The sequence below is a fragment of the Frankliniella occidentalis genome, unplaced genomic scaffold (genome assembly GCF_000697945.3).
Source record: "Frankliniella occidentalis isolate FOCC.00 unplaced genomic scaffold, Focc_3.1 Scaffold101, whole genome shotgun sequence".
Lineage (NCBI taxonomy): Eukaryota > Metazoa > Arthropoda > Insecta > Thysanoptera > Thripidae > Frankliniella > Frankliniella occidentalis.
In genome coordinates this window covers 284,954-307,395 of record NW_026267230.1, presented here as the reverse complement: position 1 = coordinate 307,395, position 22,442 = coordinate 284,954, and the positions used below count along the sequence as shown (strand labels likewise).

The 22,442-nt window shown below is 44.0% G+C and overlaps 6 protein-coding genes across 9 annotated transcripts in view; 4 read left to right on the top strand and 2 right to left on the bottom strand.

Annotated features, from left to right (window-relative positions):
* Positions 1 to 6,347, top strand: part of LOC113209774 (uncharacterized) — a 23,623-nt gene extending 17,276 nt beyond the window's left edge. Inside the window, exons 2-4 of the mRNA XM_026427461.2 lie at positions 4,668 to 4,759; positions 4,850 to 4,974; positions 5,113 to 6,347. Coding sequence (XP_026283246.1) covers positions 4,668 to 4,759; positions 4,850 to 4,974; positions 5,113 to 6,078 — 1,183 coding nt within the window. The 3' untranslated portion in view covers positions 6,079 to 6,347. The remainder of the gene's footprint in view (positions 1 to 4,667; positions 4,760 to 4,849; positions 4,975 to 5,112) is intronic.
* Positions 6,348 to 6,709: 362 nt separating this feature from the next.
* LOC113209776 (uncharacterized) lies at positions 6,710 to 8,366 on the bottom strand. The gene is made up of 4 exons (XM_026427464.2): positions 8,139 to 8,366; positions 7,747 to 7,928; positions 7,470 to 7,666; positions 6,710 to 7,174 (listed from the first exon to the last, which is right to left on the bottom strand). The coding sequence occupies exons 1-4, from the start codon at positions 8,155 to 8,157 to the stop codon at positions 6,787 to 6,789; spliced, it is 786 nt and encodes a 261-aa protein (XP_026283249.1). The 5' UTR covers positions 8,158 to 8,366; the 3' UTR covers positions 6,710 to 6,786.
* Positions 8,367 to 8,493: 127 nt separating this feature from the next.
* Positions 8,494 to 9,346, top strand: LOC113209778 (zinc finger SWIM domain-containing protein 7). The gene is made up of 3 exons (XM_026427466.2): positions 8,494 to 8,721; positions 8,793 to 8,920; positions 8,990 to 9,346. Exons 1-3 carry the CDS (start codon positions 8,622 to 8,624, stop codon positions 9,224 to 9,226), a joined length of 465 nt encoding a protein of 154 aa, XP_026283251.1. The 5' UTR covers positions 8,494 to 8,621; the 3' UTR covers positions 9,227 to 9,346.
* A 42-nt stretch (positions 9,347 to 9,388) lies between these two features.
* Positions 9,389 to 15,789, bottom strand: LOC113209772 (merlin). 4 transcript variants are annotated; one of them, XM_026427457.2, is made up of 12 exons: positions 15,554 to 15,789; positions 15,020 to 15,149; positions 14,554 to 14,765; positions 14,233 to 14,460; positions 13,935 to 14,144; positions 13,713 to 13,819; positions 13,409 to 13,538; positions 13,182 to 13,313; positions 12,862 to 13,101; positions 12,248 to 12,699; positions 11,551 to 11,710; positions 9,389 to 11,456 (listed from the first exon to the last, which is right to left on the bottom strand). In XM_026427457.2, the coding sequence occupies exons 1-12, from the start codon at positions 15,650 to 15,652 to the stop codon at positions 11,406 to 11,408; spliced, it is 2,151 nt and encodes a 716-aa protein (XP_026283242.1). In that variant the 5' UTR covers positions 15,653 to 15,789; the 3' UTR covers positions 9,389 to 11,405. The 4 variants fall into 4 exon arrangements, with proteins under 4 accessions (XP_026283242.1, XP_026283243.1, XP_026283245.1 ...); XM_026427458.2 differs by having other exon boundaries at positions 12,248 to 12,696; XM_026427460.2 differs by lacking the exon at positions 12,248 to 12,699.
* Positions 15,790 to 15,955: 166 nt separating this feature from the next.
* LOC113209777 (ubiquitin-conjugating enzyme E2 L3) lies at positions 15,956 to 18,294 on the top strand. The gene is made up of 4 exons (XM_026427465.2): positions 15,956 to 16,122; positions 16,715 to 16,810; positions 16,901 to 17,087; positions 17,162 to 18,294. Exons 1-4 carry the CDS (start codon positions 16,096 to 16,098, stop codon positions 17,314 to 17,316), a joined length of 465 nt encoding a protein of 154 aa, XP_026283250.1. The 5' UTR covers positions 15,956 to 16,095; the 3' UTR covers positions 17,317 to 18,294.
* Positions 18,295 to 18,781: 487 nt separating this feature from the next.
* On the top strand, positions 18,782 to 22,353 carry LOC113209775 (H/ACA ribonucleoprotein complex subunit 4). Its single transcript, XM_026427462.2, has 13 exons — positions 18,782 to 18,936; positions 19,373 to 19,503; positions 19,593 to 19,809; positions 19,898 to 20,013; positions 20,093 to 20,228; positions 20,311 to 20,424; positions 20,504 to 20,664; positions 20,746 to 20,866; positions 20,992 to 21,110; positions 21,191 to 21,294; positions 21,373 to 21,439; positions 21,524 to 21,676; positions 21,755 to 22,353. The coding sequence occupies exons 1-13, from the start codon at positions 18,924 to 18,926 to the stop codon at positions 21,824 to 21,826; spliced, it is 1,524 nt and encodes a 507-aa protein (XP_026283247.1). The 5' UTR covers positions 18,782 to 18,923; the 3' UTR covers positions 21,827 to 22,353.
* The last annotated feature ends 89 nt before the right edge of the window (positions 22,354 to 22,442 follow it).

The window sequence follows — 22,442 nt, the reverse complement described above, 5'->3', positions numbered from 1 at the left end:
GTGTGTGTGCATGCCCAAGGAATGGGGGAGAGGGAGGGGGAGGGTAAACTACTGTCGCAGGATGTCATTCTGAACCGACCGCCCGAGCAGCCTGCTTTCTCCGAGGATATCGGTGGTGCCTGCGGTGCGGCCTCCGGTGCCACTGGACCGGGCTGGGCCGATAACTCCAGATGACACATTGACACATAAGCGGGCCGGTGCCGGGCTTATATCGCCAAGGTCGGAGGAGAGCTAACAATAGCCCCCACGCACACCTGACTGCAGTCAGTATGCTTTACTGGCTTTGCACTTTGGCATCGCTTCACTCGTCGCGGTGAATCACACCGCTCGCCCCCCTCGGGCGGCCACCTTGCCGGGCACCGAACTCCAAAACTTATCTCCGTTTCGCTATCAACGCCACGCCCGTGCGGCACATTGTTGTCGCGAGTACTGTAGTATGACTAGAACTCGATGTGCCCGACCCCGAGGGGTCCTCCACTAGCCAACTCGTTGTACACGTGCCCACGTCCCAACTCGCATTGAACTGGCGAAAACTCACATTTACTGGCAAATTTTTTGCAAAAACTCGCGAAAAATACGCGAAAATTCGCGCAAAACTCTCAAAAAAATTCATCCCAACTCGCGCCTAACTCGTGCCAACTCGTACACTTGTTTTGGAAGTGGGGGACCCCTCGCCCGACCCCGACACTGCCACTCACGACATGGGCACGTGGGGTCGAATGATGAAGAGGTCTCTACTCCTAAATTTCCCCTCAGCAAATGATTCCGAGGTGGGTGCAGCACTGTGTACTCATTACCCGCCCCACGATGACCGCGCCGCGGCGCAGCCAGCGCTTTTCACGCGTAAATAACGCGCCCCTAATAAGTAGTCCACTTTGCGCGCGCCGCCCACGTGTGGAGCGGCTGGAAGGGGCGCGGGGGAGATGCCAATCACGTCGATAAACGCCGCGTCCGCGTACGGAGCACGGAGGCGGCGCCGCGCTGCAGAGAGAGCCGCGCACTGTGCGCGCCTAATAGGAAGAGTGGCGAGCTCCAGCCTCTCCAGCGGCGGGGCGGGGCGGGCGCGGCCTGCAACAATATTTACCCGCGCCGCCCCGCCGGCCCTGGCTATCGGCCGCGGGGGCGCGGAGCACTGCGGGTGCGGGGCAGGCCGTCGAACCCCCTTTGCTCCCCGCGGAGAGCGGCTGCGGCTGCGGCTGCGGCGGCGGCGGCGCGATGCACTGGACTTGTTGTCGTCGAGGCCGGTGTGACCATGGTGTGACTCACGGCTCATGGATCATGCACCGGGCCGAGCCGGAAGTCGCGCGAGGGCGATGAGGAGTGGTGCAACCGAGCAGGGAGACGGGGTCCGTATCGGCCGCGGCGGCGGGGCGCAAAAACAAAGCGCGGCCAGAGCACTAGCAGTCGGAGCGGAGTGACAATGATTCGGCGGTTGCACGGCCCGGCACAGCCCCACAGGCACAGGAGAAAGATCCGCTCGGGTGGGTGCTAGTTTTCTCATTAACCGATTTTGTTTTTCTTTCAAGTGGGATGTGCGCTTACTTACCAAACAGGTGCAGACAACTCCCACTGCAGCGGCAGGGTGCAGGCAGTACAAGCCCCGCCAGTGCCGCTGGGTATGGATAGCAGCAAGGCAGCGAGCCCGCCGAGGGGGAGGCCAAAGGATTAGGCAAACAGCTGCAGAGCCGCGGGGGGGCAGCTGCAGAGCAAAGCGGAGAGGCCGCTAGCACGAGCTGCGCCCCATGTAGGCCGAGCCATCGCACACAAAGCCTGCTGCTCGCGCGCGAGGCGTGCGGCGGTGTTTGTTTACCGCGCCGGTGGACTACGCCTCGCCGCGCCCGGGCCGGGCCGGCACAGGCCACCCGCGCGATTCTGTGCCTTCGCCGCCGATTTGTGTTTCTTATTTTACATATTTGCACTACATTACAACGTTTACTTCATTGTGACTTCACAATACATAATATGTTTTCCTAAAGCATTACCACACCGCTTTTAAGTTTCAATTGTGACAGGCGTGTTGTTGTAGTCCGACGCGTCAGCCGTCAGCCCGCGAGTTGGAGAGAATTCATTTAGAAATATTTACAGTATTTTAGCAGATTATTTTGAATACTTTTTGTGTGTGTTTTAAGTTATGCCCGTCTTCCGCCCTCCGCTTTTATTTGGCGGTGCAGCTTCCTCGAGCAGCGCTGCGGGGCGTGGCGGGGCGTGGCGACTCGCTCGCGGTCGCGCCTCTCTTGTCTCAAGGAATTCCCGGCGACGCGACGCGAAACGGCGAGAAGGCGCGGCGCTCCGCTCCAAACTGCGAGGCCCGCGGGGCCGGGGCGGTATGGGGACGACGACGCGCGCCTCGCAGCGCGCAGCGCGGGGACAGCAGCCGGCAGAGCGCGGCAGGCCAGGGTGGCGGGTGGAGGACCTCTGCTGACTCCGCTCCGTTTCCGCTGTGAAGACTCACTCTGTTAAACCCCAATGCACCCATAGAAGTGGAGAGCTCTAGGAACCATCCTATGGTTACCTCATGGGACAACCATAATGGCTACAAAATTAACCACCATAAGCTCTGTACGGCTGCAGATGCACAACCCCGCGCGATACAGCTCCAATGTCGGCTTAATCCTGATGACCCACAGCAGAACGTCGCCGCCGCGCCCACGGTAGGCCGGCAGGCTCGCGGCGCGGGGCCGAGTCAGCTGCCGAATGAGACAATATTTGGATAATCCTCGCCTCCGTCGTCCTCGTCACGCCGTCACGGCCTCGCGTACAGAATTCGAAGAGGAAGCGAGTCAAGTGAAGTCCGGGTGCAGCCTCTTGAGCCGGGGAGAGGGAGACTGGGGCTGGGGGCCGTCCCGCGCAAGCGAACTTCTCGATGAGTTTGCTCGGCGCGGGCCGCGTGCCAGAGGCGCTGCTGAACGCACACGCGCCGCCACGCCCCCCACCGCCACCGCCCCCGGTTCCTGCCCCGGCCCCGCCACCCGGAGCGCCTGGCGGGTAGGCATCCACAGCGCACTGGTGCGCGCGTGCCGACGGGCGGCCTACCCGCCAGGCGCCCCGGAGAGCTGAGCGGAGTCCCTAGTCCCTCCCCTCAGACAACGACGCGCGTTCTTCGCCCAGGCGACAAAAAGAAGAGCGAAAACGAGTAGCGATGGTAAGCAGGGGGGGGGGGGTGGAGGGGCGGTCGCTATTCTTGGAGGCGCTGCCTGGCCCCGCGGCGCATCGCCGGGCGTACGCGGCCAGGACGCACCGCAGTAGTTTCACTCTACGTGGTGTCCTGTGGTGCCACAGCCCGCCGACTAACAGAACAACTCCAACACCCACATTACATTTTAGCTCATCTTGCATTATTTTCCGGCGGTCAGAATCCCTGTCAGTTTTGTCTGCCCTGTTTCCTCGCGTGCGGTGAGGTCGGGTGAGGTCCACCACGGCCGCCACGCTCAGACCGGAAGCGGTCCCGGCCGTGTACAGAGTGACTTCCGGTCCGGTCGGGATGTGCCGCGTTATTGTGGCAGCCTCCCTGTCAAGTAGTGCCCCGGGCCGAGCCCCGGGCCGAGCCCCGCGGGCAGGTGACGAGGGAGTGGCCGCCGGTGGCCGTGGGGTGGCCGGCCCGAGCAGGCGAGGCTCGTCTAGCAGACTGCCCGCCCCGCCCGTAAAGCGGCGAAAGACGGAGCGCAGAGAGCGAGTGCTGCTTGGCATTGCAGCGGGGCGGTGGGCTCTCCTAGCTGAGAGTTGTTATGACGAGGAGAGCACAAGGGCGGGCAGGGCGGGGCGGGGGCGCACGGCAAGCCTCATCTTCCGCCGCGACCGCCGCGCTCCGCTCCTGCTCCGCCCTGCGCCTTCACTTTGCCTTAGCAGCAGCTATTCGAGCTACGTAAACTCCCGAGCAGGAGCCTCGCGCTTATTGCACAGCGGTGCGCGTGCTCAGTGTCGGCTGGGCGCCCGTGCCCGTGGGTAGGCCGGCCCGCAGCACTCGCGCGCCGTGCGCACTGCGTGGTTGCCTACCGCGCACGGCGCTCCCCGCTGCTGGCCCACCGCTCCTTAGGCCCGCCTGCCGAGCTGCTCCAGCACGTATAGCAGATGCAGGTCGACCCGGGCTGCAGAGGCGGGGGAGCAGTTCGCAGCGGATGGCGGCGGTCTGGCCCGCTTGCCGGCCGAGAGTATGATCGTCCTGACAGCGACGGCCATCCTTTAGCGGGCCAGTTAGCTACGATGATGGCGCGGGCTCGGGGGCGGGGGCCTTATGGAGCGCGTGCCCCCGCGCCGTATGCTCAGTGTGCAGTGGCGTGGACCAGGCTCCAGGTCCGCGACCAGATGAGGGACGGCAGGAAGTGGCGGGCCGACGTGCCGGGTTCGACCTTGCTGGGTGTACCCTGCCCACTCGTGGCTGTGCCAAAGGCCCAGTCCGCCCAGCCCAACCGTGTCCTCTGCTGTGGCAGGCGCGGCTGTAGAGTAACGGCGCAGCGCTTTACCTGGGTCGCAATTCCCCCCCCCCACCTATTTCTCCTCGGGACCAAATACACACCCAGCACTTGGTGCGTAGTGGGATAGGAACTACACCGTAAGTGTCGAAAAGGCACAATTTGGGTTATTACAATATTGTTTCGAGAGCTGTTTCACTCTGTGTACTTAGTTGTGTGCAACATTGACCGAGTGTTTTCTACGCTGTCCTTGATCAGGTCCTCCAGAGAGTACCCGTCGACGGCTGCCACACCGCCTTCGCCGGCGTCGCGGGGACACAACGGAACAGCCGCCCCACCCCGCCCGCCCGGTGAGTACGTTCGTCTAATTTACCGGACGGGCAGAAATGACTCTTTCATGATTTGGCTCGTCTTGATGTCGCTTGTTTCGCATCGTGCAGTCGGCCCCCGCCTCGCCGCCGGCCCGAGCACCAGCGGAGCTCCCACTCCCGCGCCCAGGCCGCCCGTCAAGCCGCGCAAGAAGAGGAAGGCCCCGCCGCCGCCGCCGCCACCCAAGGCCCAGCAGGTGAGCGACAAGCGCTGAGCGCCACCGCGGGCTGATCAATAAGGGCGGGCCACGGCGGCCCCACTCCTATCCTGGGGCTGGAAATGCAGCCGTCACGAACCCGGCGACATTCCCCTCTAATTCTTATCATCTTTTCAGAGACTGTCCAGTGCCGTGTCGCTGCCGCAGCTTAGCCAGAGCGAGGGGGAGGCCCTGGCCAACGCGCAGCCCGCCGTGACGCAATCCCAATCGCAGGTGTCCCTCGCGTGCCATCAGGACGACGCGCTCTCGAGGAGCGCCAGCCCGGAGGACCGCGTTGGCTCCAATCCGACCGGGCCGTCCGAGCCCCGCGAGGCCCCTTCCGTCGAGGAGCCTGACGAACCCCCACCTGCGTCCGGGTCTCCGGTTCCCATCCATGAGGCGGGACCGACGTCCACCGAGTCGTCGCTGCCAGAGACCGAGGTTCCGGAGCAAGACGCGGCGAGCGAGGAAAGGGGGCAGTCCACACCACCGTGCGAGGATGAGCGGAGCGGGAATGACTCCCCACCTGCACCTCCACGTCAACAAGACCCTCTGTCTGGAAGTCCAATCTCCCAGCGATCATTCAGGTCGTCGACACCAGAGGCGGTCATCATGGCGGTGGAGCAAGCACCCCGTGAGGGAGGGCACGAGGAGCACAGCCCGACCCCGAGCCCGCGGAGCAGCACGAGCAGGGCGTCCAGCTCACCCGAGCCGCCGCTGCCGCCGCCCCCCGCACTGTCCACCAGCCCGGGCTCAAGCCCTCAGGGCTCAAGCCCTCACTCTAGCCCCAGCCCTCTGCGAGCTGCCAGCCCCGAGCGCCTCGAGCAGAGCGCCACCAGCGAGGAGTGTCCGTCTCCCCCAACTCCAGCATCCCCCTGCTCGCCGACTCGTAGCAATGAAGCTAGTCCGACCGCACCCACACCTTCGCCGCCTCCACCGCCAGCCTCCCCTGAGTCTACCGCGCGACCCCATTGCCCGCTGGCCAAGCCCGAGGAGGACGCCGATGAAGAGGACGGGGACGCGGCTTGCAGGGAAGACCTCTCCAAGGTGATAGCTCCAGCAGCCTCTTTAATTACGTCACCACGCCCCCACCTGCAGGTGTAGGACCATTTAAGTCCTAAGTGGATCAGACGGAATTAAATCAAGTAATACAGTGAAAAGTCGTGGTGGCCATGGGCTAATGTCATGGTTTAAGTTGACGTGTAGTACATTGACAAAAACCATCTCATTGCAGTTGGGTTCATCATCAAATCTTATTTACTGTACTACTTAGGTATTAATTCCAAGTGCCTCTGTTTTTGTTGTTATATGTCCTTTGTATAATAGATGTTAGATCTGTGATATTTATAAGGTATTTAAATATTTTATTTGAATGGTTGTTTTCTTTGCAATTTAGTTAAACCCTCTGATGCTCCCTTATAAGTGTCTGTGAACACCTACATCAAATGTGATTGTAGAAGAATATGTAGCAAGACAACATACGGAAATTAGATGCAATTAAATACATGTTCATAGGTGTATATGCACCTCTAAAAATCTGGAGAATTCAGTGTATGGATTTCATGTTTCAAAAATTCCATCAGTGAATATAAATTATGATTATGATTGCTAGACTGATTCAGGAGCTACACAAATAACAGTGTTTCTAGAAATATGAGGAATACGTTTACATGCATTTATGATCACAATAAACACACAAGGAAAAGAATGTGGTTTTGTAATAAATTATTTGGAGTTCAGCCTTACTACAATGTTTATTGACATAGAAAAGGAGAAACAATTAAAACCGAAATAGACCGTGCTTTAACAATATCACAAGAAACTGACAGTACTTAATACTGGGCGAACTGGTCGGGACAATGCCAAATCAGCTGACTTTGTTTGAAGTCTTTCTTTCTCTACATTTTGATCTGTCAGATCTTTAGAAAGGGATGGTGATTTAACTAAGTATGGTTTTTTTGGACTCACACGCACCTGCTTAGTTGTCGATTTAGGATCATTTGCACTAAGTAACTTTGAAGACAAAACTAAAGGAGTTATTTCAGCTCCAGCCATGGTCTCCACCCTTGACCGTGACGCCCGCAGAGCTGGTGTGCACAGCACATTTTTCTGAAGCATGAAACTAGTAGGTGAATGGTCACTTTCTTCATTTTCCACAGGTAGTTCATCTTCTGAAGATTCTGAATCTTCTAGAGGTACACTGCAGGAAAAAAGTAGTTTTAGAATCTAAATTGAACCTTCAGGGAATAGTCAAACCGACTGCGAAATGGAATATTGATACAATATCGTTATGACATCGCATGTCAAAAATGTATCACAATCAGGTACAATTTTTTATTGTTTACGATACAATTTACGACATTTGATGTAGGAACATTATTGTTTTGAAATCACGCAGGGAAATTGTTGTTTAGCAAAGAAGCAATTGAAAGCAAGCAGTTTATAACAGAATAAGAGTAGGTTCAATATGTTTAACTTGAAACAAAAATTAATACCTTGCATTTGCATCTTCAGTATTGAGAGGAGTATATGCTGGCATTTCGGATCCATCGTACCCAAACTTTTCCAACATGCTTTCCATCTCTAACATGCCCTTTTCTATCACCTTGTTACTTTCCTTTGCCTTTTCTTCTTCCTGCTGGCCTGATGCAAGCATCTTTTGCAGTTCAATCAGCATCTGATTTGTTTTTTCCTAGGTTTGAACAAAAAATTATTGAAGTGAGTTAACACAAAAACTAGATGAAACAATTTGTCCTTAAAATAAATGCATACCTCAATCTCTTGGACTTCTTGTTGCACTGAGTTCATGGTTTCTAAAGCTTCGGGTTGGTTTTCTTCACTGGGCAACAAATTCACAATGGAACTAAGAGCTGCTTCAATTTCTTTTAAGCCATAATCAATGCCATGAGCGACAAGTGCTAAATCTTTAAGTTGACCGTTACCAATTGAGAACACTGTAAATCCAAGAGAGCAACAAGAACATTTCAACCTGATTAGGAAAAATGCAGACACAAAATTGACGAGTTATTGGTTGAGATTCAGACAATTCATTGAGGTAGGAAGTTACTCATCCAACCAAATAGATAAGTACATGAGATAGGTTGAAAAGACAAGGAAAACCCTTTACGGAAGAAATAAATAAAAGAAAGGCTGCCTAAAACTACCTCCAGAATCTGAATCCATGTTTTTTTCTCACGATGTTTCCCTTGGGAGTAAGGAGTAGGTGGTATAGTGGACAGGTACGAGATTTCCAAGCTTTGAACGATGCTTTACTTTGGCCTTTTCAAACAGTAACAGTAAACAGTAAGCAGACAGCAGACAGGTTAAGCCACCTAGAAAAAGTAAAAACCGAAACAGTAACGGAACTTTTGATCTCAAAAGTAGCGGAAAGGACGGTACAATATAAAAATTGAATATGAATAAATTCTGTTTCCTTCTAATTAGTGTAATCATGTCAGTAATCACAGATTATATTTAGTACAGTTTTGGAGTTTGTTGGTAGTCCTCCTTTGTTTTCGAATCGTAATTGTCTTGCAGACGACGGTGAAGGCGGGATGGCGCGTGGCGGGTATCTGCTCTCAAAAAAGAACCAAACCACTGCAAACTGACATGACAAAAGCATACAAAACTACAGTTTTAACGGCAAGATGTACAACATGCAAACGACCTCGCGGAAGATTATTCTCCCATTCGTCACTTCTGACCTATTTGGAGAAATTGAAAGATTGTACTCCGAGGAAGGCAAATGTGAGTTTAACCTATTTTATCATGCACCTTCAGATTTGTTGATATTATGCCCGAATGTGTTCATGTCACAGTCAGCGACGAGTCATTGCTAGCCTTGCATGCTGTGTTTGGAGCCCCCTTTGAACGAGCACTTGAGATGCTTGAAAAAGATTGTGTAACTCTTCTGACCACTGCTAATGATACTCGACAAGCACTTCAGGTGAATTTAAATGCAGATGCAATTTGTAATGTTGTACGACATCTATTATATTTTCCGTTATATGGTTAGGTTTCAGGGGGACGTGGCGAGCTATATACACTATTCCCAAATATCAATTTTTGCCCCTGTCTTGCATATGCCCATCAAGTTGTCACATCTCGGATTCATGTATCTTGTAAACATGTACTAGCAGCAAGACTCTCTCAAGTTATGGGTCGTACCACACGGAAAGAAGCAAGTCCTGAGGAAGTTGCTCGCATCTTATGTCTCTCAGCTCATGCAGACAAGAGCATTGAAGATTTTTGATATTAGTCAACTACATTTTTCTGTGACTTCAGGATGTCATTGTATGTTTTGAAGGGGAAAAGTAATGTGTTGTGTCAATGACACTTCTTGTATTTAGATATTTGATTATTTTTTCTTGAACTGAGAGAGTAATACATTTGGTAACCTAGACATAACAATAAGTTATAGCAAAGCCCACAAAACGACATTTTTAATATCCTGCAGATCACAATATTTGATGACTCTATAGGCTAGAAAACTGAACGAAGTCTTAAAATAAACTACAAAAGGCAAAACAAGTTGTTTTCCAATAATTTCTTCTTTTTTGTTTACTGAAAAAAAGAAGATTTTATCAGTTGTTTAATTTTTTCAACATACTTAGTTAAAATTTTTAAAATACTGAACCAATATTGATACTTGAGCCTTCAGCAGGTAAAACAAATTAATGCATTGCATTGCTTCCTACTTTGTTATTACAAAATATCATTAGCCACTCAAACTGGTTTTAAAAAATAACTTGTCATCACTGTTAATAAAACCTGATTTATGCTCAGCGCAACAAGATAAGGCACAATCATATCACACATATGAGAAGTGAGCGATTACTACAGTCTCTGCATGTTTTAACACATGCTTGGATTATCTACCATAAAATACATCATGTAATATAAATAAAACAATTTCGGGTTATTTTCACTTCTATAGAAGACAGCACGCGTATCTAATACATATCATTCCAATGGCTTGCTTTCGATAAATAATGCCACACCATGATGGGGAGCTGCTGAATCATCTAGTTTTTACCAACCTATTACATGTCTAAAAGGAACAGTGGAACACTTGTTACATGAAAACATGAGCTAATTGTAGACACAAAGTATGAGGCAGGCATGCAAGATTGCAGTAATTACAGTTGACAGATTGACTTCAAAGACAATAATAGTACACTTCTAAACAATTCAAAATATGGCTTTGTAGATTGAAATCCTACCTCTGGTGTACTTAAATATACACAGTCTGGTTAAACCTGACAGAACTCTTACAAATGATGAGACAAACTTGCATATAGAAGCTTCAGATATGGAATCACTAGTTCAACTATTTCGTGTAAGAGCATTTGCTTTTAGATCTAAAACTATAAAAATAATAAGAATTATTCAGATTGCAATTTTAAGAATGATATAATAGGGTGTTACTCAACAAAATTGAATATAGGTTTGTTCAATTGGTTCTTTGATATTAGAAAACAAAGTTTCTTCCACTGTTTTAAATATATAATTAATACACCCCAGATATTGAAGAAAGACAATGATCTGTCATTTAAAAACTTTACAAACCTAATAAAATCACTTCTAATTAAATAAATTTGGCACAGAGAAACATTTTTCCTAATTACTAGGTGATGAATATATACATAAATGACAGCTTATTGCTACTTGGACATGAAATGCACCTAAAATTGACAATGACAATGGCCTACTTACAAACTATTTACATAAATACAATTTTCCATTAATCAATAAAAAATTTCTAAAAGGATGGTATGATAAGGAAAAACATTACAGATGAGTTGATGGTAAAAATGATCCATAAGGTTTGTAATAGTTCACATTATAAACATATGTAGAAAGGTAAGGAAGTCTTTTACCTTAATTTTACAACTATATACCTATTTCTCTTTGACTGGAATCCAGTAAAGTAGCTAGCCTCCATCAGCAAACAGTCAGTCTTTTCAACTTACCTAGCATAGAACAAAGCTTGTAAAGGGAGAAAACTGGCAAAAGTCATAGCGCATGAATAAAACATAGGTATTGATCACAAATAGTAACTGAACCAGCAGTCACCAATGGAGTTACCAAAAGTACACAATGTACTGCTCAGCATCAAGACCAGATGTGAAATATAGGTAAATATCTAACTATGAAAAGCATAGAAAAGGGGAAAATATTTGAAGACTTAAAGGTAAGTTTAAAAAGTCAAGCCATAAAATATCAATTAATGCATTGATTTGGTAGCAATCGTGTGATTGAATAAAAGATCTTTTCACATGTTGACATTTTGTTGAAATTATTTAAGATGCAGAAATAAAAAAGCAGTCAGTCAAGCAGAAATTAGAACAATAGTGGAAAAAAACAATATAGGAGAGAGCTTAGTAAAATATGAAGCAAGGCAACTCAGTTTTTGGCATATTGAGCCACCCTTATAGCTCCTCGAAGAAAGCTACTCGGGCTTTGGTCGATCCCGACTTCACCTGTGAGATAATGATAACAATAATTATTCAAAAAGTGAGTCTTACTTAAAAATAAGACATGATAGTTGTGCGTTGGAATAATGCAGAAAAGTACCTTGCGTAGAGTGGAATATTTGTTTTCTCCAAGACGTAACTGTTCCTGATGGAGAGCATCCATCTGACTCTGCTTCTCTCCCACTTTGAGAACTTCTATCTCGCACCGAAGTTCCCGCAGCTGATTCTGCAAATGTTTGCTTTTCTCCAAATAATCCACCCTGTAAATTTAAAATTTACATTTTAACAACAAAAAAAAAACAACAACAAAAAACACAACAGCAACAAGTCCCACTAGTAAAAGATTAGGGTGAGTAATTAGTACTAATTAAAGAAAATGCAGGTAGTTTCTCAGTAAGGGAACCATTAAATCAAAATGTTTTTAATACTTTCATTTTTTGGCTATGGTTAGACATTTCCAAAGTTGCCATATGATGGATAGATTAGATTAGACACAACAAATATCTACCCCCAAAATTGAATATTTTTAAAATTTAAGAATTGTACTAGAGGGAGAACAGCTAAATTGAGCAGAAGGTGGTATACCGGTATGCAAAATAAGAGGATAGAAACTGCTTAAGGGACAAGAACAGTAAGAGCTATAAAACTGTCTGAAGGCTTTCATAACCTTTGTGACCAGCTATCATTATCCCTTTTAAAATGCTTTCAATGATGGTAAAATAATATTTAGTAGAAACTCCTAACAGACCAGAACATGCAGGTTACAGATTATAAAACTTGATTTCATCTTAGCCCACCTCTCCTTTTCAATCTCGAGTGAGAGTTGTTCCATATCTTGATCAGCTGCCAGGTCGTACGCTGGCAGCTCAGAAGGAATGTCTGAGCCAGGCAAACCAGGCATGTCTCCAGAAACACTACCACACATATCTCCTGGTTCTCCAAGCTGCAGAGCTTGAAGATCTGCTGCTAACTGAGGTGTTAGTCCTTGTGAAAGTCCTTGTGAAAGTCCTTGAGACAGTCCCTGAGACAACCCAGGGGAAAGTGCTGGGCAGAGTCCTGGAGAGAGGGCGGGTGACAAGCCAGGCGACAATCCAGGAGATAAACCCGGTGAGATTCCCGGGGATAGTCCAGGGCCGAGGCTCAGCCCACTCATTGGTTGGGAGAGTTGTGACAGCTGGGACAGCTGTGAGAGCTGGGACAGCGACTGCGACATCCCTCCACCAATGCCATTGCCAGTCTCATACTGCTGCTGGCAAGCAACCCCACCAAAACCATCAGGTAAGTTCAACTACACCTCATGCATAACTCAACCAGTTCAAGGTAGATCAAATTGATAAGAATGAAACAGATTTAAATTAGGAGAATAGGATAGAATGCCAATTTATCAAAAGGAAAGTTGTTCAATACTTACTAAAGGTGTGGGGGAATGAGTTGCATGGGGCACAGACTGAAGAGAGGTAGGACTTGCAGTGCGAGACAGAAACTGAAGAAGTTTTTCTTTAGCTTGCTTTTCTGCTATTCTTGCTTTTAACAATTCATCTTTTAATCGATCTGCTTCAGCAGCACGTCTTTCAGACTCATCTACCAATCTGGCAGTAAGCCGCTCAGCCTCTTGAGTTTTTCTCTCTAGATGAACCTTTTCTTCTTCTGTCTGGTGAGGATAATACAATACTTTCACAATGTTCAAGATAAAAATACAGACACATATCCTTTCAAAACATGGCAGCTTACCTTCATAGCAGTCAAACGTATTCTGTTGATTTCTTGCTCAGCCTTGGCTGCTTTCTGGCTTAGCAACATTGCTTCTTCTTCTGCTACTCGAGATTTCTCAGCCAGAAGGTCTGCTGTTTGTTCAGAACGGCGCTAAAAATAATTTTAAAAAAAAACAAACCAACAGGTACTTAACTAGTAATTCAAAAATATAGTAAAATAAATGTACTTGATTCAAAGATACAAACCAATGCCTCATTTGCAACTCTCATTTCTTCCTGATACTGCAATAGCTTTTGCTCCATTACAGCCTTTTCTCTTTCTGCAGCTTCCCTCAATTGCTTTTCTCGTGCTAGTTTGTTGCGCTCAACTTGTCTTCTGTACAAAGGAATTAAATATGATTAAAATGAATTTAACTCTCTCTCTCTGTTTTATAACAAATAATAAGAAATATATATATAAAACAACTTTTCTTCACTCAGGATGAGAAGACAGATGTTTGTTTTATAACCAAATCTAACATAAGAATAGAAAACTTAAAGTTTTAGTTACCTGGACTTCTCTTCCTTAGCTTGAGCTTTCATTTGTTGAACCTCCATTGTATCTGGTTTACGCCTCCTCATGAACAGATCATGATTTCCAATACACAGATCTAATATCTGCAAAATATAACAAAGGAAATATCACCAAAGTGCACAGGGCAAATAACCTTTGTTTGTTAGAATCTAAGCGTTTCAATTATTTTCTTTTAAAAGAGTGTGATTTAGAACATACCAGTTTGTTCATGCGTGCTTTTTGGGAGAAAAATATGAAGTTTGGGGAAGACTTGTCAACTGGTTTGATTACAAATTTTTTGTCATCAAAAGAGATATGTCTTATTTCAGACCATGTAAAGGTAGTCTTTGGAGTCAATTTGTTCTCTTTTTCATAGATATTTAATCCAAGTGCAGTCACACCAAGCCATAGCTCAGTGTCTTTTTTATTCTGGAAAGAAAATTGATAGAAGGAGATAAATTTTAGGATTAAATTGTAAGTAGGAGCCAAATTATCAATGCATGCTTTTTCAACTTACAGTTATAGGGAAATAATTCACACCATACATATCTAGATCCTGAGCAATTTTAAGGTACTCCATTTCAGCTTCATCGCGAGACATGCCTCTGTGGTCTGCATACCAGACCTTGATTCTCTCTTCCCACATCTCCTGTGTCATCTGATATTGATCAATGACTCTTTGTGGAAGCAAGTTGTCTTTAGATAAAGTACCAGGTTTATAAGTAAGCTCATCATGATCACCATACTAAAAAGAAAAGAACAGGTTTACTTAATAAAAAAAACAAGCAATTTTTTTAAATTATAAATTTACTTCAGAAAAGGATTTTAAAATGTCTACCTTGGCTTGTACAGCATAAGAGGCTAAGAGGACAGAGGCTTCTGGAGGACAATATATGTCCATTGAAAGGATTGCTTGCTTGACTTGGAGAAAGAAAAGATGCTGAGTGACCTCCTGGACCAACTCTTCAGCCACATCTTCTGGGTAAAGTTTTCCTAGGAACATAAATGGTGTTGCTGGCTGGTTGTTGGGATTTATTCCTTGATCTTGAACTGAAATTTGGCATATAATAGGGAAAAAAAGACATTAATATCAAAGATGTGAGTGTTGAGTGAGTAGAGCTTCATAAAATGGGCAGTACAAATAAGTCAAATGAGTACTAATCAAAAACAAGAAAAAACATGAAAAGTACATTTTAAACTTCTAGTACTAAAAGATTAAAATTGTATGACAGATTGTTGAAACGGCTTGAATGAAGTTGAAATAAATAGATGGATAGCACTTCTCTCTGTTCAATAATATTCACCTTTCTTATCCAGTTTCAGCCAGCTGATGAATCCCTTGGAATCCATGTACTGAAGACCAAAATACCAGGTCTCCCTCAACCCAATAGTACGGCAAACTAAATCGAATAAATCTCTTCCTGTAGCATGCCACTAAAAAAGCCAAAGATAAGGTTGGGAATAAATGAGTTGAAGTGCACTGGTCACGTGCAATTTGAAGACTATACCGTGCAAACTTGCAACATGGTTTAGGTACATTACTTAAGTCAGGGAAAATAGTAACTCAAAAAAAAAAAATTGGCAGTTAACTAGAAGAGTGAAAATAGGGAACAATCAGCACTGACATTCGGTCGAAGTAGCATTAAAACTAAAATTATGTATAGTAAGCGAAGTGATCCATATATGTAGAAAACCAGTTCCATACACAAACTAAAAACTCGTACATTACTATAGAAAGTTTCAAACGCTACGAAATCAGAGATCAAACAGGTATGACTCTAGCTCAACAAAACTGATAACTACAAGATCTCAAACCATAAGAATAGGCACTAACTAACCTCCAAATCAAATTCCAATTCTGCATCAAGTGTACAAACTTTGACCGGGAAAGATTTTTGAGACTTCTTACGCCTGAATGGTGGCATTCTGTACTTCATTTTTACCGACACACAACGGGTAAATCCATCTTAGTCGCTATCAAACTCTCACATGACGAAATGCGACGATCTTAGGTTGATAATACAACATATCACAGAATGAATCAAAGCAAGTTTTTTATCTTGATTACCGAAACGACGTTCGCTTGTTTGTTTACGGGTAGGTTCGTGCATCAGGTCAGAGTGGTCAAAGTGACGTATTGAAGGATTGATCCGTTATTGATTGTCGAAAGGATGGAGTAGCGGTGAAGAAAGAACTAGAAGCCAGTAAACATCGCAAAAGCAGATTGAAACAATTTGTTTGCCGTCCAATTTCTTTGAATTTTAAAATTATTACAAGATTTATGGACGCCGGTCACTGCTGGTCTTCGTGATAATTCCGGTGACTCGCGAAGGCACCTTCGCGCACCTTTGCGGACTTCTTCTTCAGTTAATTGTCAAAGATGGCGGCAACCAAAAGGTTACAGAAGGTAAGTTGCTCTTTTAAGCTGAAATTCAAGTTTTCTGTAATCCAATGGAGGCACCAGTTTTACTCGCATAGTACACATTGTTCGTCTATTGCCATATTAAACCCGGCATTTTCTCTATTATGGACTGTCAGCGGTGGTGTACAATGCCGCTGGACACCCACATTCCTCCCTATCATGGCTGAGCAATATCTAAGCCTAATCCTCCAAGGTCTGATGCATTCAATTATGTTGTTGGGTTTTTTGAATTTATTTCTGCGCCAGCTGTATGATGTAATTTCAGGGTCAAGATATCAAGTCTGAATCTTTAATTTGCCTGTTGCCATTTTTCCTTTTCTTGTACGTTCCCATATAAACATTTATTTCTCTTATATACAACTCACAGTATGTCAATTTTATTCTATGGTCATTCGAATTTCATCTTCTTTTTGTATTGTATGTCCTGTGGAAACTGCTATCTCCTATACTTTCCTTTTTAGTATGTTTGAGAGATAAATGAGCATTGAGTCATGACCAAAATACCGAGAAAGAAGCAAAATTCCCTACTGTAATCGATAAATTCTTTTCCTAAATGTTCGTTCTTGAAATGTTTCAGGAACTCGGAGACATTCGAGCCTCTGGTCTCAAGGCTTTTAGAGATGTCCAAGTTGATGAATCAAATTTGCTTCTGTGGCATGGAGTTATTGTTCCAGTGAGTGTTGATTCATGGAGATAATTTACAAATTTACCTGAACTATTTTGATAAATATCAATCACTTTTTAAATTCCTTTGATTTTGCAGGATAATCCACCATACAATAAAGGAGCATTCAGGATTGAAATAAATTTCCCTGCTGAATATCCATTTAAGCCCCCAAAGATTCATTTCCGGACTAAAATCTATCATCCTAACATTGATGAAAAAGGACAAGTATGTTTGCCTATCATAAGTGCTGAAAATTGGAAACCTGCTACAAAAACTGATCAAGGTAATGTAGTTTATCGATATGTTGTTTTCATTGTGTTTCGTATGTTCAATTGTCTCAAAGGGAATCGTTTTCAGTTATTCAAGCCCTTGTGGCCCTTGTAAATGATCCGGAGCCTGAACATCCACTACGAGCAGATTTGGCTGAAGAGTACATTAAAGACCGCAAAAAATTTGTGAAAAATGCAGAAGAATTCACCAAGAAACACAGTGAAAGGCGACCTCCAGAATAAAATTTCTCTGTTTGTGCTGGCACTGTGATATTGTCAACAATGTTGCATCTTCCTTTTACTTTTTAAAAATTTTTAATTGGTTGTCTTGTTAAAATAATGCAAGATTATGTGTACCCCAAGTCAAACAAGAGGGATCAGTGAATGGTGAAATGCGACCTTTGTAATGTCTATTTCTGTACTTCAATTTCTGTTTTCATATTGGTCAATAACACCTAAATCACAAGTTTTGGTTACTTCTTATTTCATGTCATTATCTTTAGTCTGCACATGGTTGTGGATGCATAATTCTACATTAGTGTGCTGTATTTCTCTTCGGTTTCAGTCCCGAATGTTTTTAAGACTGGTATAGCCATGCGGAGGCAGGCAGATGATTAGATCACTTAAGTGTGCTACTGCTAGTGGTTTTACACACCTAGACGTTCCACTCAATCTAAATGATGAGACTGTTAATTACTGTGCTTAACTAATCTTCACATTTGGCCTTGAAATCATAGACTACACCTGAGAAATAAATTGAAAATTCATTCACTCTCTTGTTCTTTTCTGTGAAGCCTGGCATGTGATTAAAATAGGAAAGGTCAGTAAAATTTGTGGTCAGAAAACTAAATTGAAATGCCATGCAAGCTAAGTATTAATTATTTTTCATATATAGTTTTTGAGGGATAACGTTATATTTGTAACTTAAAGATAAGTGAACTGCTCAACACACACGAACAGTTCTCAACTTTATTTTGTTTTGTTAATCATCTACTGGCTAAGTTTAGTTTTTTGTTTCTTTTTTTAAAATTTAGTCTCATTGCATTGTGTACTGTGAATCACCTCTTGCAAAGACGCATATCTGAATTACTCATGTGGTGAAATCATTCTAATATTGTCAAATTGCCTGGCTTTGCTCTGTGCATTTTTTTTCTGTGTGATTGTGTGGTAGAGGACTGTAATTATTATCTTAAGCACATAAATTGGTTTTCATCATTTGTAGTTTCTTATTGCATTTATTATTGATACTGAAATAGTACCCTTCATAACATCAAACAAAGATGAAAACCTTCGCTTAAGAAAGGACCGCCTGGAAAAGAAGCAAGGGGCCGGTCTAGTGTGTTGTTTGTGTTTGTGGGACGGGGTTGATCGGCCGCCTTTTCTCAACACCTTCGACCTTCTTCCTTGAGAAAGGCTTCGTTTCGTTGAGAAAAGGATTCTTCGAACATCGCGGGGCGCACGCGCGGGCCGCGGGGCCGGGGTTTACAACAAAGCATGTTAGCCACCCATTTACCATAAATCCGAAAAATTGTTTAAATTAAACTATACGGGATTTGGTAGAGGTACGGAATCTTTTGGAGGAATGGTAACTAAAATAAATATTACGGCAGTCATTTCGTGAAAATCGCTATAGTATTTTACGTTGAGGTCGAATAAACAGCAGTTCGATATTAAACAGTTGGCAAGCATCGCGAGGGAGAAGCAAGCAAACAAAAACAACTGATGATACACAAAAAAGAGCTAAACAGCACAAGAAGGCAGTGACTTGTCGGATACGCACACGCACATGCTGCTGCAGCGTGCATCACCGGATTACTGAAACCACGTGTGTGATCACAAACAATCTCAAAATGGATATTCTTGGTTAGTATGCGTTAATTATGAACGAGTTTTCTCAACGAGGCGTGCTTTGTATACATTTTGGAGTTTGCGTACCTTGTGCCCCCTGCTTTTGCCAGTTTCTGTCCATTAAAGAATCAAAACACCTTGCCGGTGCCAGACCAATCTCTCGTGGGCAACGTACAAATTTGCCTTCAATCGTAGTTTCCCTTTGTTTTTCACTGTTTTTGTTTGCCTCTATCAATTCAGATGGATGGCAAATCTTGAGCCTTTTTTATTGGAATTATAATAATTCAAATAATACCAAGCCAGAAGCCCACTACTTCTGTTTCTCCATGTGTATGGATGCTATGCCAGCCATACTCTTCTTGTCCTTGTTCCCAAAAGTTGCTCTCACTTTTCTCCTTATTCCAATTTCGTTGTATTCTGCAGTATTATAATTGGGTGACATGATTTACAGGGAGTTCAGAGAAAAAGAAAAAGAAGGACAAGAAGACTTTAGGTGATATTCAGGCTGGACAGGAGTTTCAGGTGGAACCATCAGACAAAAAAGAAAAGCTTGATACGTCACAATGGCCTCTGCTCTTAAAGGTTTGTTAAAATTGTTTTCATTTTGCTTTCTGTGTGAGTTGTTGACTGTTGAAGAGGTAATTTAACTTTGTGCGACTTTTTACCTCAAGAATTTCGACCGGCTGAACTGTCGCACAATGCATTATACTCCCCTGCCTTTTGGATCTTCACCTTTGCAAAGATCTATCAAGGACTATGTAAGCTCTGGTGTACTCAACTTAGACAAGCCCTCAAATCCCAGTTCACATGAAGTTGTGGCATGGATCAAAAGAATATTGAAAGTTGAGAAGACAGGTCATGCTGGAACGCTTGATCCCAAGACATCTGGTCAGCCTAACTAATTTTTCCTATAATATTGATTTTGGGACTAATGTTGTGAGGACTAGATTTTCATAGGCTTTTGTTATTGTTTCAGGTTGTCTCATTATATGCATTGACAGAGCAACTCGTCTGGTCAAATCACAGCAAAGTGCTGGCAAAGAGTATATATCTGTATTCAAATTGCACTCTGCTCCTGAAAGTGAAGCAAAGGTAACTTTATTGTTATATATCATATTATAATAAGTTATTCTGAAGTTGTGTGTAACTATTAATGTATCTTTTGTATCAGGTAGCCCAAGCTCTTCACAAGTTAAGAGGGGCTCTATTTCAGCGACCACCTTTGATCTCTGCTGTAAAAAGGCAACTTAGAGTTAGAACAACATATGACAACAAATTGATTGAGTATGATCCAGAAAGAAACATGGGTGAGCCTATTCTTCATTTTCCCCCCATAAAATTCAAAGTTTCTTTATTCCCATGTTATTCATTCATTGTTCTTTTGTACAGGTATATTTTGGGTCAAGTGTGAGGCAGGAACATATGTCCGAACGATTTGTGTTCATCTTGGACTGATGTTAGGAGTTGGTGGTCAAATGCTGGAACTCCGCCGAAACCGCTCTGGTTAGTAGGATTTTGTTTTTTATTGGTCTTTATTATTTCGCATTAGGTTTAGGTGTAAAGTAACATTTTAATTTTTCAGGCTTGCATAGTGAAAAGGATGGTCTTACAACCTTGCATGATATTATGGATGCCCAGTATTTGTATGAAAATCACAAGGATGAAACATACTTACGCCGTATTATTCTTCCCTTGGAGTCCTTACTCCGAGGTCACAAAAGAATAATCATGAAAGACAGCTCGGTAAAGATTTGACATTTCACATAGGTAATTACATTGCCGGTTTAAAAGCACTTTCTGGCATTATTTAATCAAATTTTTCAGGTCAATGCTGTTTGTTACGGTGCCAAAATTATGCTTCCTGGAATATTGCGATATGAAGATGGTATCGAGTTGAACCAGGAAGTAGTTATAGTTACCACTAAAGGAGAGGCCATAGCTCTAGGTTGGTTTAAACTAATTTTTTTTCACTTATTGACATTTGGTTACTTTTATATTTATCAGTGCATATGAATATGCATTGCTCAGAGGCGATATTAGATAGTTAAACTGCGTTGTTCATTCTTGCAGCCATTGCCCTCATGACAACTGCTACCATAGCAAGTTGTGATCATGGTATTGTGGCTAAAATTAAGCGAGTCATTATGGAACGCGACACATATCCAAGAAAGTGGGGCTTGGGTCCTAAGGTAAAGACTTAAACTTTACTTAGCAGGGTTTCACCTGTGAGTGATACTATTATTGTATTTTCAATCTCATTCTTTTGCAGGCTTCAATCAAAAAGAATATGATCAAGCAGGGCCTGCTGGATAAGTTTGGCAAACCAAATGAAAATACCCCAGCTGACTGGACCACTAGCTACAAGGATTACTCGTAAGTATTATGGTGAGGTGTTATTAAATATTTTATTTTTTCAAATTTTTCATCTAATTCAACCTATTGTGATATTAGGGAAGTCAAGGTGAAAGAAGAGCCAGATGTAATGGGTGAGGACAACGGGGAAGCCCCATCAAGAAAGGTATGCACTTAGTTTTGTGCTTTCCTTAAAAGTATGCAGCACACATGTTTTAAAATCTAACCTGTTCCTGTTATTTTATCAAAGCGCAAGCTCAGTGAAAGAAGTGCATCTCCAACCGAGGCTGAAACTTCAACTGCTGATATTTCCATTAAAAAAGAGAAAAAGAAGAAGAAAAAGAAGAAGCATGATGAAGAGGAAGGTGGTGAGGAGGTTGCAACAGGAAGCACAGAGGAGGAAGTAAGTTCAAATTCCTGAATTTTCAATTGTTTCATTTAGTCTATTATTATGTCTCTTAACAGTATTTTGCTTTTACAGGTCCCTAAGAAAGAGAAGAAAAAGAAGAAGAAGAAGGACAAAGAAAAGGCCAAGGAATCCGACAGCGATTAAAAGAATCAGCAAATGTTTTATGTTTTCTTTATTTTTTATTTTTTTGAATTGTCCCTGTTTTGGTGCCGAACTGTGCTGCAATTATGTTTGTATGGTACTTTGTTTATCACATGCTAAGTAAGCCACAGAAGCAGCATCTGTGTATATAACAGTTAAAGGAATTTATATTTTCTTTTCAACTTGCATAAACTGCCAGAGTACAATTTATTTTCTTTTATTTGTTACTTTTAGAAATCTATATTGTTTTGATTTCGAGCATGGACTTGTAGACCTTTATTGCCTATTCTGTTAAAATCCACAATCAGTATCATGAAAACTTCCACGTTTGACGAGACTTGTTTAGTGTTATGAAATCGTGCTTCACCTGTGTTGCTGTAAAACAGCAGTGGTGGTAGATGTTAAGAATCAAAGGTGTCTAATCCGTTGATTTTGTACTTTTGCTACTGTGACAGCAACTGTTCAGTAATAAAGTCTCCCTGCAGCTAGGGTGCTTATTTTTTAATAAAAATAAAACTAAACCTGATCTATTTCTGTGAGAACATCATTGCCCTCAGATATCCCAACTTTACCTGAAAGAAATAAAGAGTTGGAACATCACAAAACGGCATTTGTTTGG